This window comes from Strix aluco, chromosome 1 (genome assembly GCF_031877795.1).
Source record: "Strix aluco isolate bStrAlu1 chromosome 1, bStrAlu1.hap1, whole genome shotgun sequence".
In the NCBI taxonomy this organism is placed as follows: domain Eukaryota; kingdom Metazoa; phylum Chordata; class Aves; order Strigiformes; family Strigidae; genus Strix; species Strix aluco.
This window is the reverse complement of record NC_133931.1, coordinates 104,114,776-104,137,268: the sequence shown is the minus strand read 5'-3', so window position 1 is coordinate 104,137,268 and position 22,493 is coordinate 104,114,776. Positions and strand designations below refer to the sequence as shown.

General features: G+C 53.9%; 1 protein-coding gene across 4 annotated transcripts in view; it reads right to left on the bottom strand.

The window, feature by feature from the left end:
* Positions 1-20,314, bottom strand: part of NFATC1 (nuclear factor of activated T cells 1) — a 115,712-nt gene extending 95,398 nt beyond the window's left edge. For 3 of the 4 annotated variants that reach the window (XM_074829745.1, XM_074829762.1, XM_074829753.1), the window contains exons 1-3: positions 15,796-15,874; positions 9,723-10,821; positions 379-538 (exon numbers count right to left, since the gene is read on the bottom strand). In XM_074829745.1, coding sequence (XP_074685846.1) covers positions 379-538; positions 9,723-10,821; positions 15,796-15,874 — 1,338 coding nt within the window. Of the gene's footprint in view, positions 1-378; positions 539-9,722; positions 10,822-15,795; positions 15,875-20,175 lie in introns of those variants that run through there. The other variant, XM_074829735.1, reaches the window with a different exon arrangement.
* Between the last annotated feature and the right edge of the window lie 2,179 nt (positions 20,315-22,493).

The window sequence follows — 22,493 nt, the reverse complement described above, 5'->3', positions numbered from 1 at the left end:
ATCCAACCGCAAGTTAAGGACTAAATGTACTGAGGCACGTCCCCAGCTGATTTCAGAATAAACTTCATGTCTGGAATCTGACTGCACAGATAGGTCCACGGTCACCGCTTGCCAGCTGAACACTTGCTAAGTCATACACGGACAGACCAGCAATCCGCTTGCGCCATATTCACATTGCTAAGAGCAAGTGGATGCTCTTGGCTTGTTAATAAAGGCTTGGTCTGTCTAGCTTAAAATATGCTCTAATGTGTGCTCACACACAGTAATCTTTGAAGACAGGAAAAATCTCCCGTGACTTTTTGGTTTTGGAGAAGAAAGGGTGCTCACCACAGAGCGTCAAGATAAACAACCTGCGTTGATCGTTACGTGTTTTGGTACCTGCACAATAGGGTGGCCCCCCGCAGATGCCTTCACAGCCCCTCGACTGCCTTCCGTCTCGTAATGAGCTCGGTGGTGGGATTTCGGCTGCACTTCAATACGCAGTTCATAAGGTCCTGAGTGAGATGGCAGCTGCCAATCAAGGGCAGGCAGGGATGGGCTATAATGGAAAGGAAAACGTATTAAAAATTAACAAGTACACTATCATAAACCACAAGCATCCAGCACTATTACTTTAGAGACCGTGTTTCGCAGTTCATTCTTCACCATCTTACATTTAAAATTTCATCAATATGGATAATGCCACGACAGAAGTAATTTAGAAGGTAATGGTTATTTTATGAAGATTTATGGGTTGAGCATATCTGATGGCCCAGATGCTATCCGATTTGTAAACAAAATGGAAAAATGTTAAGACACAGCTTACAAATATCTTAACATATTGATTCTTGAACCAAAAGGAGAAAGGTAGGCAGAAAGACACAGAGGAATTTAAGGAAGAGGATATCTGCTGTGAAAGTGAATGCCAAGCCAGCTCTGAAGGAGTTCTGCATTTAATGAATCTAATGGATTTCAACAAATCTGCTCAGTTTACAGGGGGCGGAAAGAAGAAAAAAAAGCCATTTCCCAGCTTCCTTCCCAACACAAAACACGCCAGAGAGTCTCAAAGCAAAGCCAATCTCTTTCTCATTCACGTGCTTCAAGGGAGCAAGCTCTGAAGTCAGAAATTGCTTTCAAATCCTACTAACGATGATGCACAAGCCCAAAGAAAATCCAGCTCATTCTTCTGGACATGTATTGACTCTGCAATTAACTAAAATATTAAGGACTCATTAACATCAGACAAGCAAGCAGTCCTGACAGTATGCAATGGTAGAGAAGTGTCATTCTTAGAAACCTACTTCCAGTGTAAAACCACACTTGAAAATAGTCAGGAGAGCTTGGCTGTAAGAAATGACAAGTTGACACTTTGGTTTGAAAAAAAAAAGAAAAAGAAACAAACAAGCACTGCAGAAACAGTAGGCCTGAGACAAATTTATTGATCTTAAAATCGAAGCAAAGAGCTTCACGATGAAAACACTAATTTTATGTCTAGTGTATATTCTTCCCTTTGGTGAATTCTCCTCACCAGGTGAACTTCAAAAGCCTTTAGAAGTAGTTAAACGGCACAACCACAACATACTACCCTGCCCTCTTACATCAAACTTTATTATCTCTCCCATCAGCCTGGAGAAGACGATAAGCAAGCAGAAAATCATGGTCCTCAACCCTTTGCTGTCACCACGGATCGGGGCTACCTGCCATAGTGAGAGGGCTTGTCTCACCACAGCATGCAGACGAGGAAGATGAAGGGCTAATTAGCTCTCGCCCCAGCCTGCAAGGAGGCTGGCTGCTGGGGATTTACCGGTTCCCCGCCTCGCTGCTGCAGCCCTGATGCAAGGACAGTCTGAGCAACGTGAATCACGGCTGAGATGAGCTGGCTGGGAAGGAAAGGATGCAGAAGACCTTCCCCACTGGATGCATATATAACAAGCACATATCCAGCTGGAGGCTGAATACTCCATTTTACCATTCCAGTGATCCACGCGCTAGCCCAGCACGCTTGCGGCTCCTCAGGCATTACAGCTCTTACACCCTTCAAAGCATCCCTGCTGTCTCCTGCTGCAGGACAGAGACTTTAACCACTTGTAACAGTGGGGTTGTTTTGCTTTGCCTGTATTTTTTTTTTAAGTGCTTATCCAGTCCTTTATCACCCATGTATTTAACTTGTGTCTGCTAGTGCATTTGTGCATATACACTGATAGGACTTCAGGTGGTGCTAAGTTTCTCTACATTATCTTTCTTCACTGCTTATAAATTTGAGCCCTGTGATTTGAATGCCTATAGACATGCACTACAGGGGTCAGGTGGAGCCACGAAGTCCCAGCCCTGGGTGAAGACCAAGACGACCCTAACTCCCTGGGCATCCTCTGCTACCCCAGCATGGCTTGCTGGTGAGTCGAAGGCTCCAAACTTCCAGTTACTCTGCTCCCTGGTCCTCGAGACATGGAGCATCCTCAAAAACAACAGAGGGGGATAGAAGAAAGTAGCCACACAGCTCCCAGCTCAGCCCAAACGGGAGCTGATCCAAAAGAAAGATGCCTCTGTGAGGGTTCCCAGCTCACATGAACATTTGGATCCAGCAGGAGCTAGTGGGAAACTCTCTGCAAAGGCAAGACCCAGCTAGGGCCAAATCCTGAATTTGGCTACTGCACACCCCCGCCCAGCCCCAGCATGGGAGCCCCTGCCTTGGCTAAAGGCAGGACGCTACATCTTCTGAGCTCCTGGGCAAACCTTCCCCCCAAAATGGCCAGGGACCACCTTGGGGGTGAGGAGAAGCTCTTCTGCTGCTAGACACTCACACAAAGAGTGAAGAGATGGCAAAAAATTACAGGCAATTGGCCGTTGTATATAGCCACTACTCTTTGCCTAGCACATTAGGTACACATACTTTAGTCTGAAAAATCAAAAAAAAAAAAAAAAATTCTGGATAAACCATATTTGACTAATGATAAATGACAAAAAGCAGAGCAAAACAGCTGTGTCTCTCCTGGTGATGATCAGCACACATTTTTAAACAGATGTTTCTGGTTTTAAGTAAATTCTCACTTGATGGATCTTTTTTTTTTTTTCTGAGAACACAACATCCATCAGATTAGAAATTTTTAACACTTAATTAAAAAGGACAACTCTGACCAGCAGCATGTAACCCTCAAGTGAAGAGGGACTTTTTTTTAAGATGCATGGAAGTAAGTAATACTTCCATAACTAATTACATCTCTTTTAAAAAACAAAGAAAAAACCCTTTCAAATCAGTATCCGAAAATGTCAGTATAATTAAATTGTAAAATTCATGTTCTCACATAAAACCTGAAAATAAAAATACAGTTTGCTGTTAGCCTGCAATCTATCATCGAAATTCCAAAATACCACCTGCCCAATTATAAATTGACAATTAATGGCACTCTTCCTGATAAAGGAAGCAGAATGATGCATTTAACAGTGTCACGGGCTGGGGCTGTCAGAGCTATTTCCTATGTTAGGTTATCTTCATCATGCACTTAATTTCCTGCAGCTAAACGTGGTTAAAGGAAAAAGTCACCAAGCAAATGGTGTAGTGGCAAAATCAAATCTGGTTGCTGCAAATAAACCTTATCCATTTGAAAAGACGCAAACTATCTCATCTAGCCGGCATCACGTGGAGGGGAGAAGAGCCCCTCCACAGGGGTCAAAAAGAGAAATAAAAGGTCTTCATGCAGTCTTCCTACCAAATATACATTGGTGGATTTCCCTCAGACCGAATTTTCCATGAACCGAAAACTTATTCCATTCCTTTCTATGCCATAATAAATCTAACTGTAGCCTTCCTAAATGCTGTAATGAGACATGGTTGTTTCAAGGCGGGTTCACAAAACCTGGTGTTAGGCTGTAGAAAACTTGCTCAATGTAACTCCGTCCTACATAAATCAGATTACAAAACAGATGAATAGTGATTTATTTTGCATACACCAGATACACAATATGATTAAATCAAAAACAGATTATCCAGTCTGGCTGACTTCTGCCTTTAGCAGAAAGATTTATCAAGTTACAAAAAAAAAAAAAAAAGATACTAAGCAGCACACTGGAATATAGACAGGGAGGAAACAAAGCCAAAAACTTCTACTAAACTTTGCAAAGGTGTTTAAGCCCCAGTTTCATGACTGCTATGCATTTGGGAATTAAATTACCATTACTTTCTAAGCTACTAGATGCACAAGGCCACTTGAAAAAAAGAGATTTGCAAGCATTTTTGACCTTAACTAGGCTGCTGTGCAAAAGGTGTCAGAACAACTGCCAGTCCTGCTCGTTGGCCAAGTACCACAGCATGGAGTCATCTACCCCAGATAGCTGCCTGACAGCAGCACAAGCCACTGCCTGGAAGATCAGGCTGGAAAGTGTGTTTCAGCACCCAAAGTGACTTAGAAGGAGTGTGGCTGAGACTGGGTGCCCTGCACTAAACTTATTTTTTCTAGCAGGGAATGTTCCTTTAGAAACAAAAACACAAACCAGAGAAACCACAGGGCTGCTGAAACTTTTACCAGGCTGCTAGCTTGCCCCCGCTCCAACTGTGCACCAAATGCAAATATGGTTCCAATTTATTATTTATTACCAGAGTCTCACATCGAAGCGGATGCCTGTTAAAGATCCTCGTGTGTTTTTTGGAAGAGTAAGAAAATAACGATGATGCCTACGTGTCCACCAACTTGACTGTGGTCAGAAAAATATACCTGCTTTATATTTCACCTATGAGTTAACACGGGTAGATTTTGCTCCTATTTTTTTCTTTTTTTTTTTAATTTCCTGTCTGACAATTGAGCAATCTGGCTGCGAGCTGTTAAAATAGATGCTGCGTCCCACCCCAGACTTGGCTGTATTTTGCTGGCATGCGGAGCAAGTAGCTCCTCCATGGAGTGCATGCGGCGCACTGGAATTCCTCACGCTGAAGTCTGAAAATGCGAGTCGTCATCATACTCCCAGATAATACTTAACACTACTGCCCTAAAATGTCACATTCAGAAATCGATTTGCATGGGAAATTTTGCATTTGTTGGCTTAGCGAAAGAACAAGAAAGCACTGCCACAGGAATGGACGTAACAAGTGGCTGGCATCGCATCTCTGCTCATTCTGAATTTAGAACCACACGGTGCTAAAACAAGCTGGTGAAGGAAGGCCATTAGTAAGATGCTCACAGGGGCGTTTGAATGAAGTGAAAAACAGTCAGGAGAAAGCGTGAGGAGGATTAAATCGAACAAACAAAAATCAGTTTACTGAGACAGTCTTCCAAGCAGTCTTCAGCCTTATGGTACAAGCAACCTAATGTAATCAAAAGCCGCTGCTACCTGGTGGCAAACTGAACTTGTTGAAGCATCTAAATATCCCCATCCAGCATGAATATAGCAGGAGAGGGAAAATGGTTAGAGGCATTGTGGGTTCCTCCCTGTTCACTGCTTCTGCCCCTCAATCAACACTAAGAAGTCCCAGGAGATGGTCACCGACACTCAGCCACAAGTCCCCATTTCACTGGTTCTTGCCCAGACAGCCCTGCCTTTGCTTTGTCTGAGGAACTTCCTCTCTCGCTTGCCATAAACACACAAGTTCGCCATGAACACACAGGTCAGCAAATCCGGTGCTGCTGCACCGGTGACTATCTCAAGATATCTGGTGCCCTTTTCCACCTTCAGAAACCCCCAATTTCTTGAGAAACTCAACTTCTCCCAAGTAAGGTTGTCCTCTATCTCATGATCTGGACCAAAACATCTATTTAAAATAAAAAAAAAAGCATCAAGAGCAAAATCCACAAATCGAAAGAAAGAAGGAAAAAATACACAACATTCTAAAAATCACGATTTTTAAGGAAATCATGTGGTTTGGGGCCTCAATGAATGATTTTTGCATGCTTGAGTTTAATACTGTCAGAGTCACAAAAGTGGTATCCAAACAATCCACAAAAAATAAACAAGCCCATTGATGCAGATAAAAGCCAAACATGCTTTTGCAACTGGTAGACAGGTATCCAGCCATACATTCTCTGGGTGCAAACTACAGCCTCCATATGTAAAACTACATGACCCTGTGTCTGTCAGGTCAAGAACATACATGTATATTTTGAGGCTGAGACTGCAGCTGAAGAAAATGTGGCTTTCAACGGTTAAAAAAAATAAACTGCACAAGAAAATACAGTAGGGAGCTTTTATAAGCCACCTGGAACTGCGTGTCTATTCCTGGAAGCTCCTTTTGGTGTGGTAGACCTCATACATGCCATATGCCCAACCAATAAGCCCAACCATTTCTCTTCCCCCTCCCCTGAAAAAACACTACTTTTAATGAAAACTCAAGTGTTACAGGCCAACACACTTGGATTAAACTGATGACACTTGAAGGAACTACAATGCATTACTTTCCAATGAGTAAGAAACTGTCTCTAGGAAATTTCAGGTTGTGTTTAGTCAAATACAGCAGCTAAAGAGGAAGTCGTAAAAAATGTGTAAGATACTCAGAAATCCGGCACTTTCGTGAGTGCCTATACTTTTTGTTGTAATATAGGGTTCGGGACATGCTAATGAGCGGGTGAAAAATAAAAATGGGATTTTAGTTTTGGAAATAGTCAGTAGCACTGCCCCCATACCCGATGGCAGAAGTCCAGTCCTGTACTTCCATTTTGGCTTTGCCATTTTTGCCTATAAGAGACTCTGCATTACACAGTACTGATGAGCGATGGAGAAACATCACAGAAAGGGACACAACTGAGACAGCAAGTGCTTGAGAAACAGAGCACCACCTGCTCATACAGTAACTGCCTGGTAGAGTGCTTCTTTCTAAACTGTTTGCTACATTAACTATAAAAGAAGGACGACAGACAGAAACTTCTTGCATTTGAGTGAGACAGCACAATGCATAAATACCGAAATAAAAAAAAGACCTTGAAACTAAAAGCTAAAGCAGAATTTCACAAAGACCATCTCTTGACTCTCTGTGTAACAATTTACCTCCAGTAGCTTTTGAGGCAGATTGGCACATTTAGGTAACCCATTTTGGTCTGGAAAAAGTACGATTCCCATCGCTACCTCACGGTTTGTTCCAAAGCTTCCCCTGAAAATCTCTGCTTGATCTCTAAATATTTTCTACATCCAAAGATTTGGCACGAGGCCCTGGGCTGCAACTGAAGCACCACAGACAAATGCCCAGCAGAGCTGGGTTGCCCTGTGCAGCTTCAGCCTCTACTGCTGGGTCAGGCTCTGCCCTCCCACCCCATCTTGCGATTCTCCCATGCAGGAATAGAGTCACATGTTCATAGCCCTCGAGGGGGACGTGCGAGCCCAAACCTGCTCTGAAGAGTCCACAACCTGGGGACCGGGCTGAGCCTCTGAGTTCACAGTCCTCATAAGCAACCAAGAGAAGCATGAGGCACAGAAGGACCATGTTTCTGTTGAGGCAGGCTTTATTACACTCTTATCATACACTCTTATTATTCCCTTGCTCCGGGATTTGAAAAGGCTAAAGCGGATTGAGCTTTAATTACAACAAATGAAAAACATCGTCAATTTTTAGAATACAAAAAAGCAGTTTCCCTTTTAGACTGATGCCCGCTATAAAACCCCGGGGAAAGGAGGCATCACCCAGCTGACGGTCTGCCTGAGCCTGCTCCCTCCTGCCCCCAAAGAGATGGGAATGCAAGAGAAGGAGGGAAAGGCGTCAGTGATTTTCCAAGGCACGCTGGCTTTTTATGAAAATTGTACCACGTATTCAGGAAGAGACAGAGGAGGTAATCAAATCTGGTTATCTCGAAATCATTATGACCGGGTAGATTTTGGAGCCCGAGTTGTTTGTTGGAACCCACCCCTCCAGCCCTCGCATTTGAAATAGAACAGATGTGTAACATAACAGGAAAAAAATCCAGCTCTGTTGTGACAAATTCTTCACCAATTTTTTTTTTAAAGATTTAAAATAACATAGTTTCTGTTGCGTAGGCTGTGATCCTGTTGACGTCCGTGCTCAGTTGCCCAGCACTTTCATATACATAAAACGAGAGGTATTTTTGGTGGAAGGAAGCACGGTCAGTGTATCTGATTGGTAAAATAACTTAAAATCACATTTCGACAGTAACTTCCAACTGCCCTAGAGCACGAGTTAATGAGATCACATGGAAACATATTGCAAACCAGGAAACATATTTTATACAAGACCAAAACAGTGGAAAAAAATGTTAAAATACACAACGTAGTGGGGCTCCGTTTTGTACGCTTCACCTTTCTTGTTTGTGTTAGCACACAGGCATGCCGGGTGCCTCCTGACGGACTGCAGCAAAAGCACCTATGGGCCGCCTGCTGCAAGGGAAAGATAAAAGCCTGTTTGGTCAAACTGTCCTATTATTGCCCTTGAAGTCTTTGGCAAAAAGCAGCCCTCCAACGCAAAAGCCAAGGGCCGGCCTCTCTGATGAACATGGGCTACTTGGCACTTCAGTGGGAGGACATAAAAGGCTTTTTTTTAAATACACGGGAAGGCTCTGAAGGGTTTTCTTGGTGTCTCTATCCCAGCTCCAAAAGGTAGCAACCGCCTAGCTCTTGATGGCTCAGCGAGACTCAAAGGAATTGCTGTATTTCCCAGAGCTGAATTGAGCCAGGGTCCTGCGAGAAACTTGGGCAACACAGAAAGGAAGAGGAGAACGATGAGGAAGGGGACTGCAGCACTACATGCTGTAATACAAAGGGCCATGGATCACTCAATCTCAGCTTCGGTAGGCAGAGAGGTACTGGCTGGAGAAAAGTGAGATGGGCAAGGTTGAAAGCCAAGGAATGTATCGCTAATCAAAATACTACAGCTACAAGCCCACTTCTTTCATTTTGAGAAAGACAGCTTTGCTATCAAAAGCAAGAAGGCAGGTGTGCTTTGGGAAGAAGAGGAGAGGGGGTGGTCATCACAACCAGGGACTGGGAACAGCCTACAAACTTTTGGAAAGCCAAACTCTTCTCCTGCGCCACATGCTTCTGTGTATACAGCCTTTAGAAGACTTCAAAATAAAGACCGAGACTGAAAGAGAAAGTAATGGATGTAACTCAAATTCTGGCTATTCTGTGGTGCTTCCTATCCAGAGTCCTCTTGTGATAAATATATGTGACCAGTACATTTCAGTATTATCAGCTGACAAATAAGGTTTTCTTCTTTAAACATAAAAATGGTGGGGAAGTGGGGGGAAAAAAAAAAAAAAATCACTGTCCAACATAGATAGGAAGAGAAGATTGATAAGCAGCTTGCAGATAAAGTGAAGTAAAAGCTGAAATAATGCACAAAACACCCATATCCCTATTCTGTTTGTATTCACTGCCTATAATGCGTAAATGTAAAAGGCCCTGTAACAGCCACAATAGTGAGACCATGTCTTTGTCCTGCAATAAAAACATACTAAGACATGATGAATTATTTAACTAAAGCCACAGGTTTGATGGCACCAAATTGTCCTGCTGCCTGACAAGCTTCTGAATACCCCATTTCCAGTCTGCCCGGGCTAAGGCTTATCCCCTGGGAGGAAGATAACCAGCTACAGCCCACACAGGGCTAGCTCCTACGACAGCCTCTTTGAACCTTCAAGGCTTTATTCGCAGTCACACCACACCAACAACAGAGGCAGTGTCACAAGATACCACTAAGTGGAATGAGTGGATGGGCAGATTTGGCAGGAAGCAGAGACAGGAAGGGGAAGGAGGAAAAAAAAGCATGCAATAAAGATATTATCAGGATTGCCCTCTAAGTTGGGTTTCCTTACCTCATGTAGGATGTCGGAGACAGAGACTTTGGTTTGGCCCACTGGTAGGGATGCTGTGGCACGGACAGGTACTGCTCACAGAAGTTTCCTTTCCTGATGTGCTGAAAGCTGGAGAAGTCTTCTGGTGACAAATCGGCAGTTGGCGATATGGTCCCGTGATCCTCGCCAGCCGGTTCAGTTTTGAGAGTCATGGACGGGGTGTGGTCGATGGCAGTCTTCCTCGACTTGATGGGAATCCCGTCGTTCATATCTATGGTGCTGTCGGTGGTGAGGGCGTTGATGGCGGCAACGATGGCAGAGCTGGTGTACTGGTTGGTGTTCCCCAGCCACGTCTCATCCGTGACGCTCACTCGCGGCGAGTTTTGCGGAGAAGGCGTGGGGGAGTGATGCGGGGAGTAGGAGGTCTGCCGGCCATTGATGCTGTACTTTCTCTTGTTGCAGGGAGATGGAGGCCTGGAGTTGCGAGCCCCCAGCCAGTTCTCCTCCGTGATGCTCGTCCTGGGAGATGTTGACGGAGAGTGCCTCGGGGAACTGAGCAAAGTGCAGGCCACCATGCTGCGCTGATAGCCCTCCTCTGTGTCGGTGGTCTTCGGAGAGACACACGGGGACTGCCACGGAGAGGTCTGGGGTGAAGTGTATGGATACGAGTAGTTGGACTCGTAGGAAGACGCTTCGGAGTTGCAGCTTCTGGAAGATAAGCTACTTGCTGGACTCAGGCAGGACGGGTCTCTGTACGCCTCGATGTTCGGTAAGTTCAAAGTGGCAGTGGAAGGCGACCGCTTGGCATTTGGGATGGCCTCCTCAACCTCATCATGGAAAAACTGGTTATTGTTATGATGAAGTCCCATGTAGGAAGTGATCTCAATTCTAGGGCTCTCCAGCGCTGGAGCTCCATTAGGTCTGATGTTTGGCGGCAGGTAATACTCGGAGGCCCCACTGTCAATGTGTCCTCCGTATCCAGAAGGATGATTTGTCGATGGGACAACTGAAATGACGGGATTTGATGTCTGAAGGCCATGACATGGAGTTGACAATGAGGAATGTGCCACATTTAGAGGCAAGCCAGCATTTACATTTGAAGATGTATAATTATAGTGTTCTGGAAAAAACAAACAAACAAAAAAGAATGATATGAGGTGCTGCACAAATATACTCACTTAGTAACATACCCAGCTGGAGTAGAGGGATATGGCACAACACACAAAAGCACAGCTCTCCTTAACAACCCAGCCTGCAGGCATGCCATGCTAGGGGAGAAACTGCAGACTAGTGTCCTTGAAAATGCCACTAACTGAACAGCACAAGACAAGCTATCTTGGGAGGGGGACATACACAGACTGAGTTTGTCTTGAGGACACTCTTCTTATGTGAACCTTCAGAGCAAAAAAATCTGAGTCTTCAAACAATGTTGCTTCAGCATTCAGCGACTGCAGTGCTGCTCAAGAGATATGCTCTTATGTAAGTGAGCCTAATCCCTCCCTGAAAAGTTGGAACACACAAAAACACAGGACAAAAACAAAAGTGGAGGCAGACTAAAGCGAAGAACATGATCAACTGCATTCTGTTAAAAAAATTATACACAACCGAAATTTCCATTACAGCAAGTTTCCAACTGGTTCCAGTTAACTCAGATTTTGGAACAAGATGGATCTATTGACCTGCTCTGGTTTCTGGGACCACTTATCCTCCAGCCCAACTGGCAGAGGCCAGGTGAAGGATAAACATGGATGTCTCACTGCTCTGCGACAGCTTAAATTCCAGTGAAATTGCTGGTTACTGCATGCACCACGTCAAGCGCTGCCAGCAGTGTGCTCTCGGCCAACGGTCTAACCGTTTAACAGCTCCAGGTGTATAAAAGCAATAGCAATAGTTGCACAGTCGGTGTGGAACACCTGCAAGGTGACAGATCACACCACAGACTTGCACTGATAGGCTCTCTGATCCAGCTCAGGGGAACAACCCGCCCTTCGTGTGCCTCCATCCCTGCTGCGCTATGGGGACTGGCATCTCAAAGCTGGTCTGGAGGAGAGACCATCCCTGCCTCACCTCACTGTTGACCTGCTGAAGGGACTCCTTCAGCTTCCCTCCCCTGTCCCGGGGCTGTACACATGTCTCTCTTTGCCATCCGGAGACACCGGTAGGCCACATGTGGGGAGCTGGGCAGCCCTCAACCAAGGGCAATGTCCCGATCCCGTGGTGGGATCAGGAGTCATCAATCTTGTGCTTTGTGATATAGGGAGGGTCTGCATCACCAGCACACGTGGGCCTGAGTCCCCAGTGCCAGCACCTCTTGCCATACTGGGAAAAGGCAGCAAAACCTTTCTATCAGGGACAACAGTCGCTGAACGGTGAGTTTGGATGATGTTGTTTTGCAGGTTCCTCTCAGCAGGCTGGAAATGCACCCAGCCCCAACTCCAGCCCCAAGCCGTGCTTGCAGAGCATCAGCCTTCACTGGGGTTTATTACAGCAGTGGCACTTTCCTGCAGGACAGAGGGAAACTCTGTGTCCCCCCCTGGCCACAGCTCGTCCACACAGGGAGCTAGTCCCCTTCCCTCCCAGGAGGCAAGCTCCCTTGGCCATCACCCTTGCCCACCTTCCCTGGGGAGACAGGGAAAAGCTGGGTTAGTTACTGCAGCTGTCAGTCCCAACGCGACCCGCTCCCCGCAAGCGCTGCGGATGCAAACGAGCCTCCGAGCTGGTAACACCAGCACAGCCAGCTATTCTCTTTCTTTTGTTTATCAGCTCAGCCCTCTCTGGTGTCATCCTCCGGCGATCCTGTGCTCGCCTTTCTCGCTGGCAACGACTCCAAGGTAAACGGTACTTAGGAAAAATTAATGTGCTGTCGCAGTTTCACAGCAACTCTGCGATGTTCCAGCTGATGTATGTCATGTCAAGTAACAGTCAGGAACGATGAGCAACAACACCTTTTGAACTCACTCTCTAGTCTGCCTTCAGAGACTGGCCATTTACTGAGGAAGGGTCATTAAATTACACCAGAGCGTGCCACAAATAAAACTGGATTATTCAAAGCATGCTGGAGCTTCGCACTCTATTCAAACAACAAGGCAGGCAGGAACTATGGAGAAAGAGGTGCTAGTTTGACAAGGATAATCTGACTGCAGTGGTCACAGTGAGGTGCAGATCTGCCTGGGGGATTAGAGACCCCTCCTTCCAAAATTAGTCCCCTTTTGTTGCTGCCCTGCCACGCAGCTGTGCCACTCAGCGTCACCATAACCACCATCACAACCCTCTCACTCTTCACGGAAAAAAACCCCAAAGTGGTACAACAGTGGTAAGACCTTCTCTGTTTCAGGAATTAGCTCAGAGAACGGGTCTCAGCAGCACTTTCAAGGCAGCTTCAACCCCTCCACTTCTCCCTCCAGCTCCAGAGGAAGGCACTGCTGCCGGGACGCTGGCTAGGCTCTTCTTCCACGCACGCCCCACGGGCCTTTCCACAGCCTCCTGGCCCAGCGGGTAGGTGGATCACACTGGTGACATGGCACAGACGGGCACTGCCACCAGCGGGTCCCCACGGGGCAGCCAGACGCCCTGGGCAGTGGACTGCGAGCTCCACTGCTGCCCTGGCTCTGCGTCCACCAGGTGGGCTTTGTGAATGCAGTTCACAGCATCTGCTGACTGCAGAATTGGCACCTTTAGATCTTTTATTAAAAATAAACAGGCAAACAAACAAAATAGCAGGAATAATTATTACCTGCGTGAAAAGTACTGTGAACTCAACAGTTCTCTTAAAATACATGATCAGGGTGAAATTCAAACACCAAAGTTTGCTGGAGATCTGCAGCCCAGGCCATATATATATAACAGGCAATATAAAGGCTAAGACCAGCCTTTGGAATCCCATTTTATTTGAAAATTAAAAGACAGCCTTGAGCGCTCCAAGCAACAAGTTCCCCTAATGCACATGGCAAGGAATAGCCTCTTTTAGAAATATTATGCGTATTTTTAAAACGTCATCTTTTAAAAGGCCAAGAACAATAATGTGTCATACAACTTCTCACACAATAGTACTCAAAATGGAAAGAAGATCCAAAGCCTTCCAAATATATTTAGGTATCTTAAGTTTTCAGACAGCATGTAGAAAGTATGCCCACCAAATATAAAATCCCAAAGGCAGAACTAGGAACAGGAACGAGTCCTTGGTTTGTGAGTTAAAAACCATCAGCTACAACTTCTCAAAAAGCACATTCTTCTCCCCAACTTCCATATTTATAAAATTCATCACATGCACATACATAGTCAGCATCCGTAACATGCTGATGGTTTCCCCACCAGGGTGAATTAGACATGCAGAAATAAAACGCCAGTCTTCAGGGGCAGGAGATGGAGGTGGCTACAAAAGCATGAAACTGCATTACATAATGCAGCTGTGTAGGGTATTTTGACAGTGCTGATAGGGACAAAAGGAAGGTAACGCTTTAACATGGAGTCATTGTCACAACTGTGATCCATAGAGGCCCCCAGGACCAGTGCACGTACTTCCAAGACACTTTCAGTAGTGTATTTTAGTATCTTGAGCCACACCTCAGTATCAGATAGACCAGGGCAGGTTTGCAACAGTTCTGTTCCAACAAATCCACACTTATGTCAAGTATAACTGGGACAAGAAATTGGACCCCTTGATTTGTGAGCACATCTTCACATATTACATTTCACTTCGTGACAACGTAAAAAAAAAATCATTTTTTTTAATCTAGTTAACTTCACAGAGCAAAGGTTTTATTCCTTTCTATCATTAATGGGCTGATCCTGCAAGGCACTGGGCACCACCAGCTTTTATTTACATTCTTTAAATAGGAATGCTGAACACCTGCAGCTCAGAGGCGCTTCAGAGAAGGTGAGGGCTATTTTACATTGCTAAAGATGAAGCCACATCCAGCTCGGTGTTTAAATTCCTGCTTTCAAAACTGCCTGATGGAGTTAGGTACTTTTCTCACTAGGACTTTGACACTTAATTTGCTTACGCCCCTCCACTTTCCAGGTGTCTAATTACTAGGACACTCACCTGAAAAGCTTGGTGTGAAACTCTTAAAATGGCATTTTTCCTAAAAACTGAAAGTCTCCTAACAACCATTTGGACACTGACAACGTGGCGGAAAGCCGGGCAATCGGGGAGTGTTAGGAAGGGGAGCACTATGCCTTCACCTGCGTCCTGGCAAGCTGCGATATGCAGGCAAGGACTTGGGAACCTGCTTCAATTTAAAGGCGAAAGATGAAGCACAGACACAGAGACAGCCTTACTCTGAGGCTGCGTTAAACCACCTACTTGTACGAGAGCTTTTTATGGTGGCCAGCTATCGCCGCCGCTGTAGCACTCAACCTCATACCAGGAAACAACAACTTTCTCCCTCTCCCCGTCAATTCCTGACTTGTTCGCCTCATTTCCACCTCAAGTATTGTTAAAAGCCATTAAAAAAAAAAAAAAAAGAGACAGCCGGATGGAGACACCAGAGCTGGGAACGGTGTGACCCATGATGAATTCAGGCCCGTTATTTTTACTGATGGGTGACCTTCAAGCTAAACCCTGAGCCTAAGTAGCTCCAGCTCACGGGGGGAAGAGGAGGGGGGACAGAACTGGTTTTTGAACTGGCCCATCTCTGTCATGGGCAAGCCCCAGATGCCCACTTCTACCCGCCGGGGGCGTGGGGAGCGGTGGGGGCTGTGCGCGGGGGTCGCCCCGGCGGGGGGCGAGGGGGCAGCCGTGCGAGCGGGCAGCGCGGGCCTTTGGAGACCTCAAACGACCCCGAAGTTCCAAACCTGAGGCACCGGCTGCCTCCCGAGCCACCTCCCTTTGCGGGCTCCTCCGGGTGCTGTAAGGGCACCGCCAGGGAGAGCGCCGGGCGCCGGGGCAGCATCTCCCTCTCGGCCGCCGCGGCATCGCTCGCCGCTTCCCGGCGCGGCCGGGACCGCCGGTTCCCCCGCCCCGGCCGCGCTCCCCCCGGGGCGAGGGGGATAACCTTCCCCCCCCCGCCCTCCCCCCCGAACCGGGCTGTGCAGGGGAGGGCTCCCCGCAGCATCCCTCCGGCGCTGCCCCGGCCGCCCCGCCGCGACCCACCTCCACCGCCCTCATCGCTGTGCTTGAACTCGAAGAGGAAATCGAAGTCAAACTCCTGCTCGGCCTCCACGCCCGTCATGGCTCCCGCCGCGACCCCCGCCCGCTCCGGCACCCAGGCGACGGCGGCGCAGCCCCCGGCCCGCCCCGTCGGGTCCGCCCCGTCACGCCCGGACACCTGCTGCCGCGGACCGGGCCGAGCTCCCCCTCGGCGGCGGCGGCGGGGGGCTGCGCGCTGCGCAAGCCCCGACAAGGCGGAGGACGGCGGCCGCTGCGGGCGGTAACGTGACCCCGGCCCCGACGGGCGGCCTATCTCGCCGCCGCCGCCGCCTCCGATCCGCCCTCCCTCCGGCTGTTGATGTTTCCGGGTCGATGCAAACAACCGCGGTGCCCGGCCCCCCCCGCACCCCCCCGCCGGGACTCTGCCCCTGCAGCGCAGCCTGCGCGCCGCCGGGAGCCCCTCCGGCCCCCCGCGCGGAGTTGGGGGGGGGGGCGCCGGCACCGGGAGGGGCCCCGGACCCCCGGCTCGCTGGGGGCGGGATGGGGAGGCCGGGGGCAGCCGGGCAGCGGGACTTCACCTGCTCCCGCCCGGCGGGAACTAAGTGCCGCAGGTACCGGGTCCCGCCGAAGGCAGCGGGGCAGGAGCGGCGCTTTCCGCCCTCGGCCGAGGGGCTTCGGGGGGCAGGGGGTCGGCTGTCCCCGCCCGGCCGGGACACCGGCGTGTCCCTCTCTTCGCTGAGGGCCGCTAAGGCTTCCTCCGGGGGTCCCCACCGCGCCGCGTCTGCGAGCCAGGAGGCTTCGCTTTCATTTATTATTTATTTTACTTAGTTGCAGCACCCACTAGTGCCAACTGCTATAAAAAGCGCATTAAAGCGGGACTCCTAAAGTTACCGGCTGCCTCCGTGCGCCGGGGAGGGAAAGGTCCCCGCGCCGGGAAAGGTCCCCGGGCCGCGGTGGCCACCAGCGGGCCCCGGGGACGGTGCGAGGTGGCGGGGCGCAGGGCAGGCACGGTGCTGCCCCGGCCTGCCGCCTCTCCCTCCTCTACGGGTGAAAAATCAGCTAGGGAAAAAGAAATGAGACTTTTTCTGCTTAAAAGTGCACTTCTGTCGGATGACACCGTCCCGTTTGAAAGCCTCCGCCAGGCAAAGGAGCTCCCGGCCCTCGGCTCGCCTCGACTCTCGAGCTCCCCGAGCGAGCTTCAGGCCGGATTTCAAAAGGAATAGTTTTTTAAAGCGGTTATGGAAATGGTATTCCCTTATAAACTCAGGGAATACCATTTTCCAGGCTTATGGCTGAAACCTCCGTTACGAAGTGCCAGGAAAACACAATTTTTTTCCATCAGAGCCCGTTACGCTTTTTCCCCTCCGCGCCGGGACGAGCCGCGCTGCCGCCTCGTCTCTCGCAGAAGCCGTCGGGCGGCGGCAGCTCCCGGGGTCCCCGGGGCCACCCCAGAGCGCGCGGGACCCCTCGGCCCCGGGGTGCTGCCAGCGGGCGGCCCCGCCGCGGGGCTGGGCTGGTCTTGGCCCCGCCGGGGACGGGGTCTGCGCTGGGCCGGGGGTGAGGCAGCCTCCGGGGGGATGCCCTCGGTTCCCCGCTCGCAGCCGCTTCCCCCGACGGGCCGGGGCTGAGTCACCCGGGTGTGCAAAAGGCCTTGGCAGGCGCAGATCCCCGCTGCCGGCCCACCGGGGCCGCGCTCGCCCCGTGGTGCCGAAGCGGGCCAGGGGCGGCCCCCCAGACCCTGGCAGCGGGGCCGCGCCGCACGGACGCGCGTCCCGCTCCACCCGCCGGCTCTGCCCCGCCGGCGGGGACCGCCGCGCCTCCCGCCTCCCGGCCAGGGCCTACCGGCGGGACGGCCGCCTGGCCTCGCCCCGGCCCCCAGCCCCGGCGGCGCAGCTCCCCCCGCCTTCACCGGGCTCACCCCGCTGCCGCCCCCCCCCCCCCCGCGCCTGCTCCCCATCGCCCGCCGGGGGGAGCGAGGAGGAGCTCCCTAGGACCCACCGCCCTCGCTCCTCTGCCGCGCCCACACCTGGTACCCGCGGGATGGGTGAATTGTCCCGGACCGTTGAGGGGCGGCTTGACTTGCCAGCGCCATAAATCTGGGTGCCGTCCACGAAATATTTCGCCTGGCACCCCTTCCCCTGGGGAAAGAGGGAAGATGGACCACGGAAAGGTAAAACCGAAGTGATGCCACATGTGGGGACGGAATAACAGCCTCGCGCCGGTTAATAATCCGGTTTAAAACGGTGCCATTAAACTGGGGACAGAGAAACGGGGCGGGGGGGGAAATGTGCCCCGGCGAGGCCCATCCCCGTGCCGCCAGGCGCCTTTGCGCTGCCCACCGAGGGACCCAGCAGCCCAACCGCTGCCGGCCGAGCCTCTCCCCGGAGCCAGGCGGAGCTGTCCCGGTCGCCGCGCAGGGCCGACAAGGGACACAGCAGTCGCGCTGCTCCTGCTCCAGCCCCGCAGCCTAAAGGAGAATTTAACTTCTACATGGCCTTGACCCACACGCGTTCTCTGAGGCAAAGGACTCCGCACCTCGCTACGTCCCGAAGAAAAAAGCGGGGTCCTCCCACCGGGACACTGCGAGTTTCTTCCCAGGCTAAGCAAGAAAGAGAGGATTTTCTTTGATTGTCGTAGGTCGGCAATCAAGGGGCACCTTCTTTTGCAGGCAGCGATCCTGAGTTTCCCCGACAGGTTTCCTGGATTGGGTCACACTTTCTGGCTGGCCTCATTTTTTCAGTCCCTGACAAAATACATCAACAGGGAAGAGAACTATCGACAAGACCTGGCGACGTTTGAACACAGGCATCAGAAATGCCACAGAAATAAAGAAGGGGGATTTTTAATTTTTTTTTTTTTTTTTTTTTTTTGACAAGAGGCCCCAGCGCGCTTTTTGTGTCGGCTGCCTCTGGGTGTAATTTTTACGAGTTAGTGCATTCAGTGCCCTCGAAGCCCAGAGCGCTGGAAATGCCGTGCGTGCAGCCCTCGGAGGTCCGGGCGCGTGCAAGGCACGCAAGCCCGCGCTATTAAATAAGACGTAATTAACTTTCATCCAAAAAGGCGCTCGCATGCTTCAGAAGCGGAGCCGCAGTCACAGCCGCGCTCGTAGCTTTTGCATTGGCAGGATCCTGTCAACTGAAATGAACCCCTGGAGTGAAAACATCTGTGTTAAAAAAAAAAAAAAAAGAAAGAAAAGGAAAGCTGGGTCCTGAGCGCCCGTCCAGCTTCCCGGGGAAGGGAGCCCCGCTGTGGAATAAACACCGCGGCCCCCCCTCCCCGTCTTCACAACTTTCTCTTTCCCCGACGTGCGGGCTCGCTGCGCCCTGCCCGAGCCCCGCCGGGCGCTGCAACCCCGGCAGCAAAGCGGCGGCGGCACCAGGTCGGAGGGAGACTTGGGAGCCCGGGAGCACCGTGGGGGGGCGGAGGGGGGGGCACGGCAGAAGGGGGCAGCCGGGAGCTGCCCCGCACCTGCCGCGGCGGGGAGGTGATGCCCGGCTCCCGCCTGCGGGGTCCCGCTCCCGGGGCCAGGCGGCGCGGTGGTGCCACAAGGCGCGGGCACGGAAAAGCGAGGTGCGAGAGTTTCGCCGGTGGGCAGAGGGGCGCTGGGTGACGATGCTGCGGCGGGAGAAAAACTGTCCCGACTGGCGCAGGAGAGGCTCCAGCCAAACGCTGCCCCTGGCAGGACCGAGCTCAGCCCGGACGAGCCGCCTCCCCGCAAAGCGCTTCCCACGCCCCGCGCCCACGATCTTTCTCTCCAGAAACTTTGCCGCCGTGTTTTCAGCGCGCTTCTTGGCAGCAGGGTTACAACGGGGCACAGAGAGAAGTCGCGACAGAGAGCCGGGGTGGCGGGGAAAGCGCTCCCCCGGGGAGCCCACAGCCCCCGGGGCGCGGCAGGGCCCCGCAACCGGCCGCCCGCCCGCCTGTTTCGGTGCGCCGGGGGGGGGGGGGGGGGGGGCTGCCGCCGGTACGGCGCCTGGCACTGCCCGGGACCCGCTTTTTGGGGAGACTCCCTCGTTTTCCCAAGGCCGAGGGCCGGCTGCGATGACGGGGTGTATTCTGACCTGCCCCTCAAATCAACCCGGGGTCTGGGGAGGGAATCCCCGAGCTGCTTTCTCCCCGACCGGCCCCACGGCGCCCCCGCAGCCCCGCGCTGGCGGCGAGGAGCGATGCAGCCCCGCCGCGCTGCCCCGCCGGGCCGGGCCGGGCCGGGAGCGGCCCCGGGAGCGGGCCCGGGCCCGGGAGGGGCGGCCGTAGCGGCGGCGCCGTGCGAGAGGCGCAGGAGACACCTATTGGCAACCGGCCGCCGGCCAACCCCCGGGCCGCCGCCGGGGAACACCGGGGGACACCGCCGCCCGCCCGCCCGCCCGCAGCGCCGCCCTTTACCTTCCTCCGCCGCCTTCATGGTGCTGCCGAGCGGGCGGGCGCCGCGCTGCGGGGCCGCCGCCGGCCTCTCTCCCCCGCTGGCTGGGTCCCGCGACGGCGGCGCGGCGGCGGCGGCGGCCGGCGGGGCAGCGCTTGGCATCCACCCGGCGGGGCGGCGGAGCCCCGGCGCCGCGCCCCGGGGCCGCTGCCGGCCCCTCGCCGCCTGCCCCGCGGCCGCGCCCCCCCCGCCCGCCTTCACGCCCCGGGGGCCGGGGCCGCGCCGCCCCCGGCGTGGTAGCCGCGCCCGCGGAGGCACCGGAGCTCGCCGCCGCCGCCCCCCCGGGGCCGGGGCATGGAGAGGAGGGCGGGTGTGCGTGGGGACTTCGGAGGCACTGCCCGCGCCGCGGCGGCGGGACGGGGCGGCGGGCGCTGCCCGCCCGCCGGGTGCCGCAGGCGGGGGACGGGGGCCAGTGAGTGTGCGGAGCGGGGAAGTCTCGCTCTGACGCAGGGCTGCGCGCCCGGCGCCGCCTTTTTAAAGCTGGAAAACACCCCCCCACCTCCCTGCCCCTCCCGGCCCCTCTCCCCGCCCCGGCCCCGTGATGTCAGCCGGGCCCCGGCCCCGCCGCCGGCGGGCGGCCAGCGGGAGGCGGGCACCGGCGGGCACCGACGGGCCCCGGCCGCCCCGCCGCGCCGCCCGCCCCTGCGCGGGGCACCGGCGGCCGCCCGGCCCCCGGCCCGCCCAGCCCCGGCCCCGCCGCCGCCCGCGGGGGTCCCCGCGGCCTGCGGGAGCCGGGTGCCCCCCTCGGGGGAGCGGGCGGCGCGCCGGGGTCGCGAAGCGAAGGAGGAGGGAAGGAGGGGGGAGACGGGGGAGAGGGGGAGGCAGGCGGGGAGGGGGGGGGGCAAAGCAAAGCGAGGCAGCCTCGCATGCTGAAATCATTATGTAAAAAATCGCAGGCTTCCCCCGCTGTGGAAATTTGGAAAAGAGCATCAACTGGCAGGCGAGAGAAAGGAAAATCCCATTCTGCTAAATTACTAACAGACCCGGTGGACTCGGTTTCAGTCGCTCCAGATTTATTACTATTATTTTATTTATTATTATTCTGTAAATATCTCAGCAACACGGTTGTATCTCATCACTTTCTCGCGGGGGCAAGGAGAGGTTTCCAACCCACGGCGAACTCCTCCTCCCACCTCCGGGATGCCCCGTCCCGGCCCCCGACGCGGCCGCGACACCCCGGCAGGGGCTGGAGCCCCCCCGCGGGGGCTGCCGAGAGGGGCCGCGCCGAGCCCCGTTCCCCGCGGCCCGCGCTCCCCCTTCGGTCGCCTCTGCCCCACCGCGGGCGGGAGGGGACCCGACTTTCCTGTTAGGATCGGACGGCGGCGTGCGGAGAGGTGGGGCGGGGGGGGGACCGTATCTGGTGTATGAAGACGAAAAAAAACCCGTAAATCTTGGGCCTGACACCCATATGTGGTTGAAAATAAACCCAATATAAACGAAATCCTGTCTGCTCCCGGGGCGAGCTCCGCCACTAAATCACGGCGGGAGGCGGTCCCCACCGAGGAGCGCGCCCGGCGAGGGGCGCAAGTCCCCGGCCCCCGCCCCGGCCCCAGCCGCCCCCTCGGGTGGGGAAAAACCCAAACCCAGACCAAAAGGGCGACGCTTCTCTTTCAAGGAAAGCTGAATGGGAAAAAAGAGGGGAAAACCCTCAACCCCCGGCGGCGCCGTCCCCGGCCCCGAGGCCGCCCCTCCGGCCCCCGCGGGGGGTCGCCTGGCCGTGACGACCGCGGGGCTCGCCGCCCGACGCCCGCGCAGAAGCCGCGGGACGGCCGCGGGCGCGGAGCGGGGCCGGGCCGGCGGGGCGCCGCCAGGGGGCGCTGCGGGGCGGGGCGGGCACGGGGCGGCGCGCGGCGATACCGGCAGGCGGGGGCGGCACCCCCCCGGTCCCCCGCGCGCCTGGGCGGCTGCCGGAGCTGCGCGGGGAGAAGAGGGGGGCGCTGGGGGGGATCCCGGCGCCTTCCCGGGAGGCCGGAGCGGGGGTGAGGCGCGGGACGGGGGGGCGGGCGCCGCGCTCCCCTCGGCGGGACTCTCCTTTCCTGCCCGCCCCCCCGCTCCCCGCTGAAATGACGGAATCCCCCGTCTGTTTCCTCCTGTTTAATGCCGTTGCCCGGACCACCGTGGCTCCGCTCCAAGGCCCCGCCAGCCGGCGCAGGCAGCCGGCGGCGCAGCGCGGGGCCCGCGGCCGCCCCCCGCCCCCGGCCCCGGCCCCGGCCCCGGCCCCGCCGCTCCGGCCCTGGCCCCGGCCCCGCCGCCCCGGCCCCGCCGCCCCGGGGCCGCCCCG